The sequence below is a fragment of the Dasypus novemcinctus genome, chromosome 18 (assembly GCF_030445035.2).
Source record: "Dasypus novemcinctus isolate mDasNov1 chromosome 18, mDasNov1.1.hap2, whole genome shotgun sequence".
Taxonomy (NCBI): domain Eukaryota; kingdom Metazoa; phylum Chordata; class Mammalia; order Cingulata; family Dasypodidae; genus Dasypus; species Dasypus novemcinctus.
Genome location: NC_080690.1, coordinates 33,472,001 through 33,492,449, shown reverse-complemented (window position 1 = coordinate 33,492,449; position 20,449 = coordinate 33,472,001). Strand labels below are relative to the sequence as shown.

The window sequence follows — 20,449 nt, the reverse complement described above, 5'->3', positions numbered from 1 at the left end:
CCAAAGCCCAAATGTGTGCTGCTGACTGCCAAGGCCCATCTCGAGGGTGCTGGACCGCCTCCCGGAGTTGGCCGGCTTCCCTCTGAACCCCGAGGAGTGACGGAGCTGACATGGTACCAGCAGCCATGCCAAGTGTAGCAGACAGGAGTTGGCAATGACCTTTCTGCCTGCAGCACCTGGGACGCAGAAGAATCAGGTCAGCAAGGGTTTGTGGCGTTTGGCCAGAAACCACTGAGCCCGTTCCAGGAAGCTCTTTGCTCAGAATCTCTTGTTCCCACCCAAGGTAGAAACCTTTGGCACCTTGGTTGGTAATTCCGACTGAAACAACTAACAATGGTCTATCAGCTCGAGAAACAGCTGCTAATGCTAAACCTAGTTCAGGGGGATGTATTAGTTTTCTACTGCTGTGTAACAAATTACCTCAAACCTAGCGCCTTAAAACACACATTTATTGTATCAGTTTCTGTGGGTCAGGAGTCTGGGAACAGTTTAGCTGGGTCCTCTGCTCAGGGTCTCAAAAGGTTACCATCAGGGTGTCAGCTGGAGCTGTGCCCTCATCTGGAGCTCAGGGTCCTCTTCCAAGCTAACATTGTTGTTGGCAGAATTCAGCTTCTTGCTGGCTGGAGGACTGCGTCCCAGTTTTCTTATTGACTGTCACTGCTCTCAGGTCCTTGTCCTGTCTCCCATAGGCCCTCTCACAACATGGCAATTTACTCAGCCAAGGCCAGCCAGAGGAACTGGTCTTTTAAAGGGCCCAGCTGATTAGGTCAGCCCACTCAGAACAATCTCCCTTTTGATTTACGCAAAGCCAATGTGAACAGGGACTCGACGTCTACAAGATCCCTTCACTTTTGCCACATAACGTGACCGTGGTAGTGATATCGCATCGTATTCACAGATCCAGGTCAAACTAAAGGGGAAGGGGCTGTACCAGGGCATGGGTCATGGAAGGGAAGGGAGTGGACTGCCCACTGCTGGCGCTCTGGGGTCAAAGTAGGATTTAGCCACACAGATAACTAAATCCACCAGCAGGGGCCAGGATAAACAAATCAAACTTAGAGAGACTCAAATCAGGTTTCAAGGATATACCAATTAACACTTTTATTTACTGGTAAAATCTAAATATTCAGTTTGCATATCCAAACAGCCTCTCCAAATATTTGGCAAGATCGACTCCAGGTCTGTGTGGGTGAGTAACAAAGGAGCTCCTGCTCAGAGACTTGCTGTTGGTTCAGATCCTGTGCTGCTTCCCTCTCCCGTCTCATTCTCAGGTGAGATGGAGAGGTCCTACTCCATAAGCATAGGACTGGCCATTTAGGTGACACTGAGTCCCTCCCAAAGGGAAGTCTAGTGATCCAAGCTGAGCTCAGATGCCTGTATCACACACGAATAGGCCCCCACCCCCCACAACTAAGACCTGTACAAGAACAAGAATGACAGCAAGACATAAATGCAATGCCATAGTGAAACGGGGTGGAAGTGCGAGTAAAAAAGGGCCAGAAGGACACTGGGTGTGATCACAGTAACCAATGAGATTGCTTTGGTGCTCTGAGGAGGTCATGGGACACTTGACTTGTGTCACCAAGAACTGCGTGTCAAATCAGCCACAAACTCTGGAAGACAAGTAGGTGGCACAACTGCTGAGCTTAGAATACAGGCAAGAGCCTGGAGCTTTATTTACCACAGTGTTACTGCTCAAGGATGTCTGGGCTCAAGAATGTAAGAGTCAGCATTTCAGCCTCGAGGAGGGGCCTCCTCAGTACAGACTGCCCTGCCCTAACAGTAGGTGAAGAAACAGGTCACCCCACTCAGGGTGCCTGGACCCAAGCCATCTTGGTCATTTGATACACAGCAGCACAACACACCACTGCACCCCCACTCCCAGCCTCACTCTGCCTACTAAGCACCTGTTCCCCAAACGGATTTCAAACAGAGTGAGCAAACCCAAGGAGGTGGGGGGATTCGAGAGACAGGAACTGGCTGGAGGAACAGCTGTGTCCGCTGGGCCCCTCCTAGGCGTCGTGAAGACTGCCACTGCTCAGCAGCACCTTCTCCCCGGGCTTGAAGGCAGGCATCCCAAGGTAGGGGCAGCTGGCACAGCGGAAAGCATCGCCCAGGTAGCACTGTCGAGAGAGAAGAGGCAATCACACAGGGAGGCCAAGTGTTAGCTTATCCCAGAGACACAGGCCAGAAGAAAGAGATTCCTAATTTCATGATGTGGCCTGAAGGAAAACAGCGGAGAGTATTTGAAGGTCCAATGGGAACCCAAATACTAGGAGTTTTCGAGTTTGCTGGTTTTATGAAAAACAATAGACACTAGAAGAAGTTCCTTATGAGGCCATATTTCTATGTTCTAAGCAGTTTGAATCACAGTCCAGCTATAGTCAAATGGCTGAATAACATCAGGCCACACTATAAAGTAGAAAGGGGCCAAATAAGAAAGGACAAGACAGCCTCCCCCCGTGGTCATGCTGACCCACTCTCAGGAGATACCCTCCCTCCTCACTGCCACCCACAGACATGTTCTCGTATCTCTGCCCATGCTTAAGCTATCTGGACAGTAAATTCCTGAGAGCTGGAGCCAGTCTGTGTTTGGTTTAGGAGAAAGCCCACTAAATATCATTGGGGGTTTTGTGAAGGCCCAGTAATGATCCAGATATTTACGTTTCCACAGGCCGACTTGGGCTGGCTGCTCTTCTGTTCCTGTGACTTCTCTTTTTCCAGTTCTTCTGCAAGTCCACAAGTACTGGGGAAAAATCAGTAGCTGATGAAGGAGATTTGCCACCATCCAGAACTCCAAATCCTTGACTGCACCAAATGTGCTGCACATTTACACACTTTTATCTTCAAACTTTTCTCCTTACACTGGGGTGTCCTAATTCAAATGCCTCCAGGGCCAGACAGGTAATACCAAGGAGCCAGGCTGTTAGGGACGGTGAGTGGTGGGAGTACGGAGAGCTGCAGGAGTGAGCCCTGTCTAGAGACGGTGGGCTACTCAGTCAAATCATTGTGGGAAGAGCAAACTTAGTGCTGCCACATTTTCTAAATTTAAGAACAGCCTAAAAAATGATTTTTACTTGAAATCTCTTGATTTGCAAATGTTGGCAGCTTTCACATAAAAAAAAAACCACTGATGCTTAAGCAAGCCTGCAGACCACCATCTCCATCCACTTATCAAACTAATATAAAAATTCTAACATCAAAGTTTCCAGATTAAGAGGACAGGTTGAATGCATGCATCTAATTCTACTGTCCCTCAAAATCCCACCAGAACCTCCAAAAAGGGATTTTCATAAAGACATAAAATCCAAATGACTGGAAATACAGGAGACAAGACAAAAGCAATAGTGTGGGAAACTGTAAAGCAGATGGAGCAGAGGGAACTGACTTAGCAGCCCAAGAAAGCTAAACCTGAACCTGGCAGTAAAGGAAACTGTAACCTCAAAGGCACTGGAATCGGCAGTACTGAGGAGACTAGAAGGCCCTTCCCTGAGCGATCTAATCAATCTAAGAGGAAAGACCCAAAGATACTGGCTTTGGAGTCCCCCTAAAAGGTCCACCCAGTTCCCCTTCAACAAATCAGTCAACAAAATCCCCCTATATGCTCAAAGCTCCCAATTAGCTTTTTCTTTTCTTTTTCTTTTTTATTCTTTCTTAGTTCTTTCCAATTAGCTTTATGTCCTCTACTCTTTAAAAAACAAAAAAACCCAGCTTGATTGAGATATAATTCACATACAATTCACCCATCTGAAGTATACAATCCAGTGGTTTTTAATATACTCAACAGATACCGTGCAACCAGCACTGAAGTAAATTTCAGAACATTTTCATCACCTCAAAAAGAAACTCCATACACTGTAGCTAGCACTTCCCTATCTCCCCATCCTCCACCCCCAGCCCTAAGCAATCACTAATCTACTTTCTGTCTCTAGATTTCTGTTCTGGACATTTCATATACATGGAGGCATACAATATGCGGTCTTTTGTAACTAGCTTTTTTCACTTAGCATATTTTCAAGATTCATCCATGTTGTAGCATGTTTCAGTATTTCACTCCTTATTATGACTGAATAATATTCCATTGTATGGACATACCTTATTTTGTTTATCTATTTATCAGATGGTGGACATTTGGGTTGTTTTCACATTTTTGGCTATTATGAATAATGCTGCTATGAACATTCATATGCAAGTTTTTGTGTGGACATGTGTTTTCATTTCTCTTGGGTATTGTTCTCCACTCATAAGTATGAAGACAACCAAGGATTACAAGACATTTTAAGATAGTTTCTAATATAGAAGTGAGAGACCAAAACAAAAAGAAAAAAGCACATAAGAGGATTCTATGAACAACTGTATGTCAACAAACTAGACAATGTAGATGAAATGGAAAAATTACTAGGGGCATATGAACAACCTACACTGACCTGAAAAGAAATAGAAGATCTCAACAAACCAATCACAAGCAAAGAGATTGAAAAAGTCATCACACAACTCCCCAAAATGAAAAGCCCAGAACCAGATGACTTCACAGGTGAATTATTTCAAGCATTCAAAGAAGATTTAATACTAATCTTACTCAAATTCTTCCAAAAACCTGAACAGGAACAAACATTACCAAACTCATTCTATGAAACCAACATTATCCTAAAACCAAATCCAGGTAATGATACTATGAAAAAAGAAAATTATAGACTGGTTTCCCCAATTAATATGTGTAGCAGTTTGATATAATTATGAATTCCAAAAACAGATGTTGGGTTATGTTTGTAAATTGATCCGTACCTGGGCATGATTAAATTATGATCAGGGCTTTGATTGGGCCACTTCAGTAGGGTGTTGAGTCCCCACCCACCAAGGAGTGGGAATCACAGATAAAAGGCATGGCAAAGGACAGAGCAGGGAGGGTTTTGATGTTGGAGTTTGATGTTGGAGTCTGATGCTGAAGTCTTAAGCTGGAGCCCTGGGAAGTAAGCACACAGAGGAAAGAGAAGCAAGCCCCGGGAAGAAAGGAACCCCGAGCCCGGAGAGAAGCAAGACCCGGGAAGAGAGAAACCCAGGAAGCCTAACCCAGGCAGACATCGGCAGACATCTTGTTTCAACACATGAAAATAGACTTTGGTGAGAGGCCTGGTATCTGTAAGCTCCTACCCCAAATAAATGCCCTTTACAAAAGCCAACAGACTTCTGGTATTTTGCATCAGCACCCCTTTGGCTGACTAATACAATATGGATGCAAAAATCCTCAACAAAATACTAGCTAACTGAATCAAAAAACATGTTTAAAAAATTATTCACAATCGAGTGGGTCTTATACCAGGCATGCAAGGGTGGTTCAATACAAGAAAATTAATCAGTCTGATACACCACAGTAATAAATCAAAGAAGAAAAATCATATGATCATCCTGATTGATACAAAAAAGGCATATGACAAAATCCAGCATCCTTTCTTGATTAAAAACACTTCAAAAGATAGGAATTGAAGGAAACTTTCTCAACATGATAACGGATATATATGAAAAACCCACAGCTACTCAATGGTGAAAGACTGAAAGCTTTCCTGTTGAGATCAGGAACAAGACAAGGATGCCCACAGTCATTCAGTACAGTGTTAATGGTTCTAGGTAGAACAATCAGGCAAGAGAAAGAAATAAAATGGGGATGTGGATTTGGCCCAATGGATAAGGTGTCTGCCTACCACATGGGAGGCCCAAGGTTCAAACCCAGGGCCTCCTGACCCATGTGATGAGCCAGCCCACGCGCAGTGCTGATACACGCAAGGAGTGCTGTGCCACGCAGGGGTGTCCCCCCTGGAGGGGAGCCCCACACGCAAGGAGTGCACCCTGTAAGGAAAGCCGCTCAGCGTGAAAAAAGCACAGCCTGCCCAGGAATAGTGCCTCACACATGGAGAGCTGATGCAACAAAATGACTCAACAAAGAGACACAGATTCTGGGTGCTGCTGAGAAGAATACAAGCAAGCAGACACAGAAGAACACACAGCGAATGGTTACAGAGAGCAAACATCTGGAGGGGAATGGCAAGGAAGGGGAAAGAAATAAATAGTTAAAAAAAAAAAAAAATTCATCCAAATTGGAAAGGAAGAAGTAGAACTTTTGCTATGCAGATGATATGATCCTAGAAACTCTCAAAAAAATTTACAACAAAGCTCCTAGAGCAAATAAATGAATTCAGCAGAGTGGCAAGATACAAGATTAATACCCAAAAGTCAGTAGTGTTTCTATACAGCAGTACTGAGCAATCTGAGGAGGAAGTCAGGAAAAAATTCCATTTACAGTAGTGACAAAAAGAATCAAACATTTAGAATAAACATTTAGTAGTGACAAAAAGAATCAAACATTTAGGACATAAAGCACTTGTATTCAGAAAACTACAATGCATTGCTAAAATAAATCAAAGAGGACCTAAATAAATAGAACATTCCATGTTTATGGATGGGAAGACTAAATATTGTTAAGATGTTAATTCTACACAAATTGATATACAAAGTCAATGCAATCCTGATTTTAAAAATCCTAACAGCATTTTTTAAAGAAATGGAAAACCCAATTATTAAATTTATTTTGAACTGGGAAGGAGGGAGGAAGGAAAGAAAAGCAAATTGGAAGAAATAGATGGTGCAGGGGAAAAAAAACTTCAAAAAAAATAATCACTATGCTCAAGGGAAAAAAGACAATATCACACCACTGAAATAAGAACAGGACACTATAAAAAAGTTAAAAAACAAAAACTGGGGGGGTGTGGCAGACTTGGCCCACTGGTTAGGGCGGGGAGGCCTGCGGTTCAAACCCCGGGCCTCCTTGACCCATGTGGAGCCGGCCCATGTCCAGTGCTGATGCGCGCAAGGAGTGCTGTGCCACGCAGGGGTGTCCCCTGCATAGGGGAGCCCCACACACAAGGAGTGTGCCCCGTAAGGAGAGCCGCTCAGCACGAAAGAAAGTGCAGCCTGCCCAGGAATGGCGCCACACACAAGGAGAGCTGACACAGCAAGATGACACAACAAAGGAAAACACAGATTCCCATGCAGCTGACAACAACAGAAGCAGACAAAGAAGACGCAGCAAATAGACACAGAGAACAGACAACCGGGGTGGGGGTGGGGGGCAGAAATAAATAAATAAATCTTTAAAAAAATAACTGACCAGGATTATGGACATGACTTTAGCTAGACTGAAAAGACACATCAAGTGCTGAGTACTATGGATGAAAATAGACCCCCATTGAGGAATGCTATCACAAACGATACCAAGGAGAAAGAAGGTTCTATAAACTTTCAAAACGGGTAAACGTTTTTACAGAAAGAATAAAGAAACAGAATGGCCTCTCAACAACATCACTGGAAGAATGAAGGTGACAGAACTGTCTTGAGAATTCTGTTAAGAAAATTATTATCAACTAAGATTTCTCTATCCAAATTCCCAGTCATTTATGAGAATAGAAACAACCACATTTCAGACACACAGACTCAGTAAAAAAAGAAAACAACTTACCTCCCAGTTATCCTTTCTATAGAAACTACTAGAGGATTTACTTCACCAAAACAAAAGGGAAAACAAGAAAGAAACATGAAACACAGGAAACAGGAACGCTAACACAAGATGGAAGAGAAAGGAATCCTCAGGGGACAGTAAAGGGCAAACCCAAGATGACAGCTTTGCTCCAGACACAGAGCCACGCATGCGCACTGGAGCAAGAAGACTCAAGAGACGGGCATGCTGAAGGCTGTGAACACCAAGCTCCCTGCTGCTACACCATCCTTACAACCTGACGGCAGGCAAACTAGTCCAGATTCTGTCCTTGGCCTGTCTGGACCTGCATGCCAATAACATCTCTGCCTTCTGTGCCCGATCAGCTGAGGACACTGACTGCAACCCACAGGAGTATTCTACCTTGATCTACCCCTAAGAGTGGTAAGCTATAGTAAGTTTAGAGCAGTCCACTTGCTTTGACCACATTTCTGTTGGTTGGACGGGCCTGTACTATATATACTATGACCCTGCCAGCTGCTCTAATTGTAGATCTCATTCATGGCTTCCTACTGACTTCTCAGAAGAGGCTCTGATAGATTCTCAAGGAAGCAGAGACTAAACCATGACTCAGGGAACCTCTGTTCATTCAGTTCCTTCTCCCCTGAGAGCCTTCACAAAATAATGGGAATAGTGACATTTCCTTATCTAGTTAGGTTTGGGCTTACTACTCAGTTGTTCAAAACTAAATAATACACTGGGAAGTGGACATAGCTCAACTGATAGAGCGTCTATCTACCATATGGAGGGTCCAGGGTTCGATCGCCAGGGCCTCCTGACCCATGTGGCGAGCTGGCCCATGCGCAGAGCTGCTGTGCACAAGGAGTGCCGTGCCACGCAGGGATGCCCCCTGGTAGGGGTGCCCCACGCCAAGGAGTGCACCCTGCAAGGAGAGCTGCCCTATGTGAAAAAAGCGCAGCCCACCCAGGAGTGGCGCCACACACATGGAGAACTGATGCAGTAAGATGATGCAACAAAAAAGAGAGGCAATTTCCCAGTGCCACCGGATGATGCAAGCGGAAGCAGAATACACAGCGAATGAATGCAGAGAGCAGACAAATGTGGGGAAGTGGAGAGAAATAAATAAAATAAATCTTTAAAAATAAATAAATAAATAAAACATTGTTTGACAATCCATACATAGGCTGCAAACCATCAGAAAAGCCAGCAAATGAGTAATGCAAACTTAGGAGAGTGATAACCTCTTGTGGTGGGAGGGGAGGAGATACAGTCGAGGAAGCACATGCAGGGGACCTGTCACCAGTACATGGGGTTTCATGGCCAACTCTGCCTATGCCAGCACTTACCAGTTCTTACAAGCCTTCCTCTTTTTCCCTTCTCCACATGAAGCAGCTCGCAGGGAAGCTGGATCTGGCTTCTTCAAATCTTCTGGATCCAGCAGCTCATCTGAGTCAATGAGATCCTGGAGAGGGTTCAAAGCAAATAGCAACATAAGTTATGTTTCTGCTAATGAAAAGCTAAAGTGATCACCAGCCCCAAGAGCAGACGTATGGAATCGGGCATAAAGAAATAATTGTAAGATTGGCCTGTAGCTGTAGAGAGATGTGTGTGTGTGTTGGTAGGGAGGGAGAAGCAGGTAGAAAAAAGAGGGAAGTGTTATATTTATTTAACTTATACAAAGGGCTTTTTTCCTTGAAAAAAAAGGAGTCAAGTATTTCTCTGTAATTCCTGAGGGGAAAAAAAGGCAAGTAATTATATATTCATTTGTGAAAGTCTTTCTTCAACATGTGCACAATTAGTCAGTAAGCCCTAAGAGGGCACAAACCATGACCTATTTTGCTCACCACCTTAACCTCAATGGTTGTATGTACAAACGAAACACTTCATTAAGACAGAGCCTATCAAAGTCGAAAAGTATTGTTTTTAAGACAAAGGGGTGTTCGGTGACTTGCCTAGACAAAGGAGCCTATAAAAATATTTTAGCTGAAAAACTCTTTTCAGGTTTACACATGCCCACGAGTCTTTACCGTATGACCTGAAGTGAGAACAAGAAAACCTGCTGGGAAGAGAGATGTTAAAAACAAATTCACAATGCCACCAATGTGGAGTTTCCATTTAAATGAAAGACCAGTAGCAGGCACAGCCAAGATGCTGGGCTTTAAACACGTTCACAGTAAAGGTCCAGAGAGTCCACTCCAAACTATGGCCCTTTGGGTCCAGTACGGGGCCCTGAAAGGGTGACCAGGGCACCCACTCACCATGCTCTCATCCTCCATGTCGTTGGCTGACAGGGTCCAGAGCTTGGCAGCAGCAGGGTCCAGAGCAGGCTTCACTGAGACGAACCAATAAAAGAAAAAGAGCTACATAAAACCAGCCAGAAACCAACTACCTGAGTGCTTCCGACAGAGAAACTATGCCCAGGGGAGAAAACACTGTGCAGGGAGTCAGAGCCTTGGGTATGAGCCCCAGCTCTATGACTTATGAAAGGCATGATCTTGGGCCAATCACTTTGTGAGAGTAAAAAAATGACATCACTTGTTCTGCACTTGCTTTTGTACCTGACACTGTATTAAGCATTTTTACACATACGATCTAATTTAACCCTGTTAACAACCTTATGAGGTAAGTGTTTACTTTCCATTTTAATTTTACAGATGACAAAACAGATTCAGAGTGTTTGAATAACTGGGCACAAATACAAGTCCTGTGTGACTCTAAAGTATGCTTTTAACTTCTACTTGCTTCTCATCTCAATTTCCATCTATATGACATGGGACTAAAGAGTACTCTGTAAACCCCTCACAACTACTTTGAAGATTAAATTGAAAATAGTGTGTCGGAGACTTTATAAGCAGAAAAGCTTAAGCCTCACACAGACCTGTCACTTACAGGGAAATGGGTTCTGGAGGTGATGGCAAACAAATATGCAGCAGACACAAAGTTCTCGCCTCCTGACTCTCTCTCTAGGGTTCCTATCCTCCTGCAAGCCAGGAGGATCCAGGAAGGGCCTGAGAGAGCTGAAACCACTGGATTGTTTGGAGCAGATGCTCAACCAGACCTTTGGGGAAAGTGTACCTTCTTACCATAGCTATAGCTGCAAATGGATGCTCAGACCTTCCATGGGGCAAACTGCCCAACTAAGGTGTCCCTATCCATTTGGGAACTATGAATCCAAAGTTTAGGATTAGAAAGATTTTCTTGAAGATTTAGACTGGACAGTCAAAACAATGCAGTGTAAATGCACAGGAATTATCTATAAAATTTTGCATACCTCACGTCTATAATAATTTATCTCAATTCAGGCATTAAAACATAGTAATAGGAAGCAAGGGGAGGGGTGCACTTTTCCAGGCAGAAGAAATATGGTTTTACAAGTATCTTAAGATTTCTTCGAAGTAAGAAAAGGCAGGGAAAAAAAGGGACACATGGGAACAAGGCACTCTTATCTATCAGTGTCACTACTGTGAGGTCTTCTGAGGATAAATGTTATAAATCTGGACCTGGAAAAACTTCACTAACAAAACTACGTGGCTCAGGCCTTTAAAATGAAGAGGACTCAGAAGGAGCTGAACTGGATAGTATCTATGCATTGTTTCACTTTTAGATGCAAATATGCCCAGGATAACAGTACATTAAGAATTCTTCCACTCGAAATGACAGAAATTAAGGAAGGACTAATCCTCTGGTAATACCTGGAAACACTGCCACCTCATTTAGCTCTCTGGTTCAATTTCTAATATGTGTCTCCAGACCCATTTAAACAGAACAATGTTCCTAGGCCAGCCTTACCTGAAAGAGACTTCTTGGCAATGGAAAGCTTCAGCTGACTGGAAGAACCCACTTCAAAGTTTGGTTTTTTGCCTGTGATCTGAACAGAGAGCAGGCTGTCACTCTGGTAACCCAGGTGTTCTTGGACAGACTGTACCTCCTCAGGGTTTAAGGACTCCCGCTGTAGCTGCAATTCAAGGCACCAAAAGGATTAGTCTACACTCCTTCTAGGAAATGATGTTTCACTGTTATCTATCCATGTAAGGGTTAAATACTCATTTCTGTGCTTTAAGTATACAATAGCTGATGGTAACAGATCACTTCATGCCTGTATTCAGTTTCTCACTGATCAGAATCCTAGAGTACAACTTTTGTCTATGTTTACTTTGAAGCCTACTCTTTGGAAACTTTGAAAGTACTTATAAAATATGTCAGGTACAAGAGGCTGTGCTAGTCGTTGTGGGGGTTGTAATGATTATGATTATTGAGATGATTCAGACATAGTCCTACTGAATAGGATCAAAGCCTATAGCAGAGAAGCAGGGGCACAATGAAGAGAGGAGAAATTTATATCCTAAATGGAAAAGAATGATAGGCAGAGGGAAATGCTTTCTATATTCCTTGGGAAGAAATAGCAGATGGTAAATTATAAAATGGTCAACTAAATCACAGTCCAGGAATAACATAGAATACTGTTGCACCATCAATAAGAAGAATAAGAACTATCCTGAGGTGGATAAACATAAGCTATCTAATGGTAGGGACAAAAGCCAGGGATGGATCAATGTGTACATATGGTCTCAACTGCATTAAAAATAAGTATGTGTATATAGGAAAAGGTCTGAATGGGTTTACAAAAAATGTATTGGTGGCTTCCTTTGGGGAGGGAATTGTGAGCAAGGCCTGGATTGTCACTTTTATAGTCTATATTCTTCAGCATAACTAGAATTTTTATGAGTATTCCTTATTTTAGAATGGGAAACAGACAATCTTAAAACCAAAAGGAAAAAAAGAAAGGGTAGGTGTAAAGAAAAGAAAGCCTCAGGTCATGCAGCCACTCATGATGTAGCATCTATCATGGTTGAACATTTATCTCTTGCACATCACTGCTATACTCAGATCAGATATGTCTTAATCCACACAGGCCCAAGCTGTGTCTCTTCAAAGGAGATTAATTCCCAGAGGTTTTGTCCTTTGAGGCATCACTGTAGCTCATTTGGGTGGCATTTCTCACCTTCAAGGCTGTAATTTTTCCCTGATTCTCTCTGTATAGGTCTGACAAAAAGGCACTATTTCATCACCAAAGGGTTAAATTCCTTGCAAAGAAGGTTGTCTACAAACATACCTCTTTTACTTCCACCAGGCCAGAAAGCGTCAGTGCCGAACACAGTTTAGATGCCGTTTTCACTTTGCTATTGTTAACTGCCAAGAGGAAAATCCCAGTTAACAGCTTTATAGGTCAAAGGAAGAAAACTTTAATAAAGGCTTTATCCTTTTTGGGTCAGCAAGCATTAAAACAAAAATAATCTATCCTGTTTAATGTATATATACTTCAGTGATAGTATTTTAATTTGACAAATCCATTTGGCTGTTCAGCACACTCTAACCCATGCTCTCAAGTGCTCTATTTATTATTTTTTCTGACTACTCTACCCTTCTTAGAAATAACTACACTTCCAGGGGTTGCTGGACAATGATTGTGAAAGAAGTTAATAAACTATAAAGGGCATAGAATTACAAGAAGCTTTCTGTATAGTTCTGACAAAGAGATACTGTGTTTAGTGACTGAAGTTATTTTTAATTCCCAGCAAAGAACCCTGACATCTGCTATTTACATAACAAGTCTGTATTTCTGCATAAATGAATACCTTTATACATTTCAAAACACATTCATTTCCATTATCTCATTTGGTATCATTGTGATTGAAAGTCTAGTAAAAAATGCTAAAAGTCCAGAATTGAATGACTTTGATAGTTACACTACTGAGCAAGAGATTTTTATTTCTTGGCCCAAACATCAGTTTCACATGAATCAATAATTACCTTACCATGCCCTGATTTCCAGTCTTTTTTTTTTAACTTTTTTATTTTGAAATAAGTATATTCACAGGAAGTTAAAAAAAAAGCCCAAGGAGATCCAGTTTCCCCCAATGGCAGTGTCTTGCATAACTGTAGTAGAATATAAAGACCAAGAGAATACTGACACTGCCACAGTCCACGGAGTTTATTCAGATTTCACCTGTTTTGCATACCCTCATTTGTGGGTGTGTGGAGATATATATAGTTCTACACAGTGTTATCATATGTGTAGATTTCTGTAACCACCACCACAATAAAGATACAGAAATTTCCGTCATCACAAGGAGCCTCTACTACCTCTAACCACATATACCTCTGCTCCCCATTCCGAATTCCTGGCAACCATTAATCTGTTTTCCATCACTATAATTTTTTTTCACGATGGTCATATGAATGAAATCACACAGCATACAACCTTTTGAAATTGGGATTTTTTCACTCAGCATAATTCCCTTGAGATCCACCCAAGTTGTTAGGTATACCAATAGTTTGGTTACTGTTTATTGCTGCATAGTTTTCTAAGGTTCAGATATATCAAGGTATGGTTAACCATTCACCCACTGAAGGACCCGACCATTTTGCATGGGCAGTTTCCTTATATTTTACTATCTAAGGGGACAGCCAAAGATCAATCTCTTCATTTGATTTTATTGTTGCTTCAGATTTTAACAGTAATCTAGCCCTAAGGAGAAGGTTCTGCTATAGCAATACTGATCTCCAAACCATATCGCCTGCTCCAGGAGATACCCAAAAATTCAACCCTGTTAAACTCCCATCATTCAAGTGAAGATTTCCTTACCTACAGCTGTCTCTATAGGCTCTTTCAGAAAAAGACATCCACCAGGCCGAAGAATCCGGGCCATCTCAGCCAAAATCTCAGTGTTGTGCAGAGTAGTACTTCCCGGAATTACACCAGATAAAATAACATCAAAGCTGGATTCTTGGTGGGCAGCTGAAAAGATGGAAGAGTCTAATCAGTAAGCACCTGAGGCCCAGAAGTAAATCTCCCAATCCCTCTCCCCACACACTAAGTTCACAGGCCTTGAGAACAAATACTAACTTGTTCAGCAGACACAACAGTGTTACCACCTTTACCAGTGAGAGCGGCAATGAAGCTGTGCCCTGATCTCCCTCTGTTTTACTTATTTCATATCCTTTTATATGCTCAGGGAAAGGATGTAAAAAAGAAAGTGGGCTGAAGAGTAGCTTTTTAAAAAACTGGAATGGCTAATTAGAAACAAGAACATGCATATATAAATCATCAACCACACTTCTAAGTCTACTATATCTCAACCAAAAACAACAGGGTGACGGCCGCTACTAGCATGTACCAACTCCAGGGAAACTCAGAGAGCAAGAACCACAGAAATGCAGCCCTCCCCTCAGAACCCCTCAGCCCTATAATGCCAAAGCAGGCAGGTACTTACATTGCAACAGCTGGCTGATGTTTTCCACAGACACTCGGCCCTCGTTGCCAGTTAACACTTGAAGCTTATCCACCAGATCTTTCAGAGCCTCCACCGGGGATGAGCTATCCCAGACCACTGCCACAAAATGGCCAGGTGAGATCCCAAACTCTGCCATTCCTGCAGTATTGATGGACCTAAAATCAACTGGCCAAAAGAGAACCAAGACTGAGCTGAGGCAAAAGTGCAGTTTAATCCATGGGATACCATCAAATAAGATTAGAATTATGACCTAATTTCAGATGTCCCACAAAGGAATGCCAATGTTAGAAAATCTTAATATAGATGCTATTAAGGTTCTCTAGTCTGAATAAATGAACCCATGATCGCAAGGTTTCACAATCCCAACACTCTCAAATAAGGCAGCTGGCTTCCTTGGGGAGAATCCTGACCTTGCAGTGTCAAGAAAAGGGGATTCAAGTAAGGAGGTTAGAGGCAGACAGATTATTTCCCCTTTGAATGAGAAGACAACTCAGCTTGAACAGAATATAAAATACACTAGATATTAATTAGGCAGAAGTATGACTCAGCAAGGAAGGCAACGAAATTGGCAGACAGATACACCACAAGTTTCATTAAAAAAAAAAAGATGACACATTTAAGTTTAGCAAATTTAATGCTATTTCCCTTTCACCAAAATTCTATTGAATCTTCATGATCAAGAGTAGCTATTGGTCCAGTGTGGATACCCCGGGAGGTCACTCTCCCCGGGCTCTGTCCAGGTGGCGCAGGGAGCACAGGGCTCTGCCCAGTGATGTACAGTCCCATTCCACGACATTGGAGAGGAAGCCGGGCTCTCGAGCTTGCACCTGCATATTCCTACAGCTTCTCTGAGTCTTATTGACCACGACCAAGGAGACAAACCATGCAGGAAACAGTTTTCTTAAGCATCACAGTCTGGATCCAGGGTCAGTTTACCACGTGTCCAAGAGAAGTGCGCTTTGTCTTGTTTTTCATCTACTGGTGAATTACATTTATACTTTGTACCTTTGTTTCACAGAATTCTCAAAAGAATTCCAAAATACTTCAGATTTGAGGAGAGAAGAGGAGCAAAGCCTTGACATTGAAATACGAGGTGGGAAAGTGGATGCTATATGATCTTGAAGATGGTCATGGAGATTTTGAAAACTGGCACACCTTTCTCCATGTTTGGCTTTTAAAAAAACTGAGTAAATCAAACAATTCAGCCTTAAAGACAGAATCATGGGAATTGGCTAGAAATGCAAATTTTCAGGTCACGCCAACATCATATACCAGTTTAATATCTAATGTACTAAATAACCCATGTATTCTGAGAATAAGAGCAAAGTAGATTAGCCTATTAAACTAATGTTTTTATGAATTCAAATAAAGATGATTTTGAAAAAAAAAAGAGTAGCTATTGGGAAGTGGATTTGGCCCAACGGATAGGACATCCGCCTACCACATGGGAGGTTCAAGGTTCAAATCCAGGGCCTTCTGATCTGTGTAATGAGCTGGCTCATGCACAGTGCTGATATGTGCAAGGAGTGCCATGCCACACAGGGGTGTCCCCCACATAGGGGAGCCTCACACGCAAGGAGTGCGCCCTGTAAGGAGAGCTGTCCAGCGCAAAAAAGTGCAGCCTGCCCAGGAGTGGCACTGCACACACGGAGAGGTGACACAGCAAGATGACACAACAAAAAAGACACACAGATTCCCGGTGCTGCCAAGAATGCAAGTGGACACAGAAGAACACACAGCAAATGGACACAAGAGAGCTGACAACTGGGGAGGGGGAAAGGGGAGAGAAATAAATAAAATAAACCTTAAAAAAAAAAAAAAGTAGCTACCATGTCATGTCTTTCTTTAACATTTACTATTAGCCAGATTCCTCAAAGCACTTTATATACACTACATCACTTGGAGCTCAGCAGTGCCTTAAATTAGATGTAATTCCCATTTTATAGTCAGGAAACTGAGGCAGCTGACTTAGCCAGAACATACAAATAGCGTTAAGAGCTAACTAAAAGTCCATGCTTTTAACTGATGGAAATTTACCCTATAGGACAACTTTCTTTTCCACTTGATACTTAGGTGCCGTATAGAATGTGCTCACAAAGAAAAGAAGCCAAGAGATAGCAATCTACTCGGCTCCTCCTTTTATTTTTTTAAACATTAATGCCACCAAGCTTCTAACTTAAAAGGGCTCAAATAAATGAAACAAAGACACAAGCTGTATAAGAGGGGTCAGGCATGGGTTAGGCTTATGCTGAACACTTTTGATTTTGCAGAAGTGGCTAACTCAGTGACAAGTATGCCACCACAGACACTCTGGAACTGAATTTAAGCCATGTCTACTAAACTCTTTCTTCTTTAAATACAGTCACTTCAAATGACTCCCACCTTTTCACCTACAAAACATGCCAGGTTTGCCATAGTTGTCCTTCAGTACTACAGAACTTTGATCTTGTCACTCATTTCCTAAAGGAATTTCTAAATAAAGGCTCTATTTTCTAGAGTGGAGTCAAATCCCTTACTTAGCCTTCTGATTCAGGTCCTCCATAATCTGACTCCACCTGTATCCCCCAGCTTCAGCCTTGTTCTGTGAAAAAAACCTTTGTATTTCGCTTTCATGCTTATCTAGTTTTTTCCATATGGAATGCCCATCCTTTATTATTCTGACAGCACTGTGAGCCCCAGTAAAGGACTGTCAAGTGCTGTCAGATAAGGAGCATTCCTTAGGCACTTAATTTTGATTTTTAAATCCCTAAAAAGCTCACATTCAAAAACTGAAACTTTTACGCTTTTAACTGTCACATGGTGTTAAAAAAGAACCACTACAAATCATCAAGGCAAGCAACTTGGTCTCAATTTCACATTTAAGAACTCGTCAGGGAAGACAGGAAAATGAACTGCTTGGACAATACGTCAGAAGAAAACAAATGACTAGTTTCTAGAATGATGCTGGAACAGGTTCTTCTTGGGAAAACAGAAAGGGATAGGCTCCCTGACTACCACTGACTACAGATCTTGCACTGTTCTCACAGAAAATCCCCCATGAAGGAAACAAGGGGCAAAAGATATTTTGTCAGCTACAGAAAAGCAAAAGCCAGATGCCCAGGCCTTCTCAGCAATGTGATGGAGGCTGAGTTTTCTGAAGCACAGGTTTTAGGCACAGGTATCCTAGGACTCTAATCTGGATCTTATTAGCTCCACGACTAGAGGTACGTTATTAGACCCTCTGAGTCTACTTTCTCATCAATGAGTAGAGATAATACCTCATATTTTGCAGGGTTGCTCGAAGAATCAAATGAGAAGAATGTATAAAACAATCAACAGGGTCTGGCAAGTACAGCTCAGTAACATGCTTTAAGAGAACTCTGGGTCTCCACTTCTCTAAGACCAGTCTATTTGCCTTTGCTTCAAAAAGAATCATATAAAAACCTTGTTCTTCCTCCTCAGCCATGCCTGCTGCAAGGACTCCCCAGGGAGAGATGTGAAGCTTCTTTTTCACTGTTAGGATTACAGGGTATAAAAGCAGCATTTTATGGCCTCTTAGTACTCCAGTGGGACTGTGTCAGTAAATTATAAGTGTGTAAGATGCTTTGTGTTCCATACTTTCCAAATTCATCTTCTTAGGGCAAGAGGAAGCCCATCAAAAAAGACATAGTCGCCACTTCCAGCCAGCATTTTCCAAATAAAATGGGAGACAATGTTCTTTAAATATCTAAAGGCCAGAGTATGCTACTTTTCATCAGAGTTCTGTGTTCTTGTTGTGAACCTGTCTTTGAAAAAAAAAAAAATCATAAGGAAAAAGTCTAGCACCTAAGCCAACATTCTCAGAAGCTGTGACTCAGTTTAATAATTAAAAAGAAGTAGAGTAGAGGCCATTGTTTTGCCACTGGCCTTGTTTGTTAGACACCTTTCCAACTCTGACCACTATACACACCTGCCCACAGCCTTTTAAAATGTTACTGGCAGACAGTGAAAGCAGATGTCTCGGATTACCTTCTGGAGATAAACTTGTTTCTTTTAAAGAAACCAGCAAACATCAAATCTTGATGTATCTGGTCACTCTTAAAGGTAAAAGTGGTCAAAAGAAAGAAAACAAGGTTCAACTTTGAGCTTTAGTTCAAGCCAAGGACCTAAACCTTTTAAGTCAGTATTCCAAGAATACTGACAGTTACTTATCCAAAGGAAGATTTATGAATTAAAATAAGCTAACTGAAGTATGTATGTGCTCTCGTGTACAAAGAAATAAAATATACATACATACATACATATATATATATATATAAGCAAGGAAATTGGAAACTGAAAGGAAAAGAAGTGGAAGACTTTGCGTCTGGTGTGTGTCAGGAGTTAAGGGTTTAGGAAACCACATCCAAGATAAGCTTTCCTGTGGAAAGGCTCATTTGAAGATGGGTGATGGACTCAACAAAAGAAAACCTCACAAAGAGATTGGTAGTGCTTTAGCAAACTCCAGAGATTTCGAACATTCTCTAGAAGAACTTACACATGCAACAACACAGATGAACTTCAAAGACCTTATGTTGAGCAAAGTAAGGCAGTCCCTAAAAGGACAAATATTGCATGATCTTACTGGTAGGAACTAAGGACACCCAGCAGACTCACGGACGTAGAGTCTAGAAGATAGGTTACTAGGAGATAGAAAGGAAGCAAAGCAGGGGTTCTCAACCTTTTTTGGAGCACGGACCCCCTATGCCAGTCAGGTGAAAACCACAGGCCCCTTACTAAGTCCACACTATAATGTGTATTATTTAATAAATATATCACACACGCACCAACATGTCCCCACAAGAATAATTTTTTTTTTATTTAAATTCAAGCTCATGGACCCCTTGTTAAGAACCCCTGGAGAAAAAAGTAATATGCCAATGCTCAATATGGGCAGAATCTGTGATAAGGTGGGTGGCGGCAGTTTGGGAGTAGTCGGGGTGAGGGTGGTGCAGAGATATGAGGGGGTCAATGGTGTTGAAGTGTGAGTGGGAAGGGGCAGTTGGGTAATCCATGGAACTCAGGGGAGGGCTGGGGAGTGAGGGTGGTGCAGAGCTATGAGGGGCCAACGGTCTTGGAGTAAGTGGGAAGGGGGGACGTTGAGTAATCCACGGAATTCGGCTGGATGAAGGAACAGATGGATGTGTGGCTTGGTAAACTCCTGAGGAGTTGTGGTTGAGAACACAATGGCGGGAATGCTTTTGTGGGATCTATGGCAGGGGAGTGTCACTGGTGCGGGGTGGGGGGGGGGAGTTGGTGGTAAGGGGAAGTATGGGGAGGGGTGCACCTGAGGCACGCTGCTATGGAAAACTGTGTTTATACTGTCATAGGGTGTTTTCTTAGTGGACAGAGACTCACACAATAACCAATAAAATATTGAACTGCCATCCTGGGGAGTCCTGCTATTTTCTCATATAGAGGGGCAAAAACCTCTGGAGTATATAGGCAGTTCTAATAAAAGAAAACAGACCAACACCTACTCTCTAGTTCCTCGGACTTACTCCGGACAACTAACAAAATAATGACAATGGACAACTGCCATCCCCAAAAACAGAGTATCTACAACTACAAGCAAAACAGTTCCTTCCATCTGCCCCATAAGATCTAAGCCCCCTCCCAAACTGTGGCAGAACAGACATCATTATCCCAA

General features: G+C 42.3%; 1 protein-coding gene and 1 non-coding gene across 4 annotated transcripts in view; one reads left to right on the top strand and one right to left on the bottom strand.

Moving 5' to 3' along the window:
* Positions 1 to 1,070: 1,070 nt before the first annotated feature.
* The window catches only part of CIAPIN1 (cytokine induced apoptosis inhibitor 1), a 21,743-nt gene continuing 2,364 nt past the window's right edge, over positions 1,071 to 20,449 (bottom strand). For all 3 annotated transcript variants that reach the window (XM_004468502.5, XM_023591735.3, XM_004468503.5), the window contains exons 2-9: positions 14,782 to 14,967; positions 14,154 to 14,306; positions 12,621 to 12,697; positions 11,297 to 11,462; positions 9,766 to 9,839; positions 8,854 to 8,969; positions 2,665 to 2,746; positions 1,071 to 2,123 (exon numbers count right to left, since the gene is read on the bottom strand). In XM_004468502.5, coding sequence (XP_004468559.4) covers positions 2,013 to 2,123; positions 2,665 to 2,746; positions 8,854 to 8,969; positions 9,766 to 9,839; positions 11,297 to 11,462; positions 12,621 to 12,697; positions 14,154 to 14,306; positions 14,782 to 14,967 — 965 coding nt within the window. In that variant the 3' untranslated portion in view covers positions 1,071 to 2,012. The remainder of the gene's footprint in view (positions 2,124 to 2,664; positions 2,747 to 8,853; positions 8,970 to 9,765; positions 9,840 to 11,296; positions 11,463 to 12,620; positions 12,698 to 14,153; positions 14,307 to 14,781; positions 14,968 to 20,449) is intronic.
* Positions 15,497 to 15,700, top strand: LOC111766568 (small nucleolar RNA SNORA73 family). The gene has a single exon (XR_002798588.2). It is a non-coding gene; the product is annotated as a small nucleolar RNA SNORA73 family (small nucleolar RNA).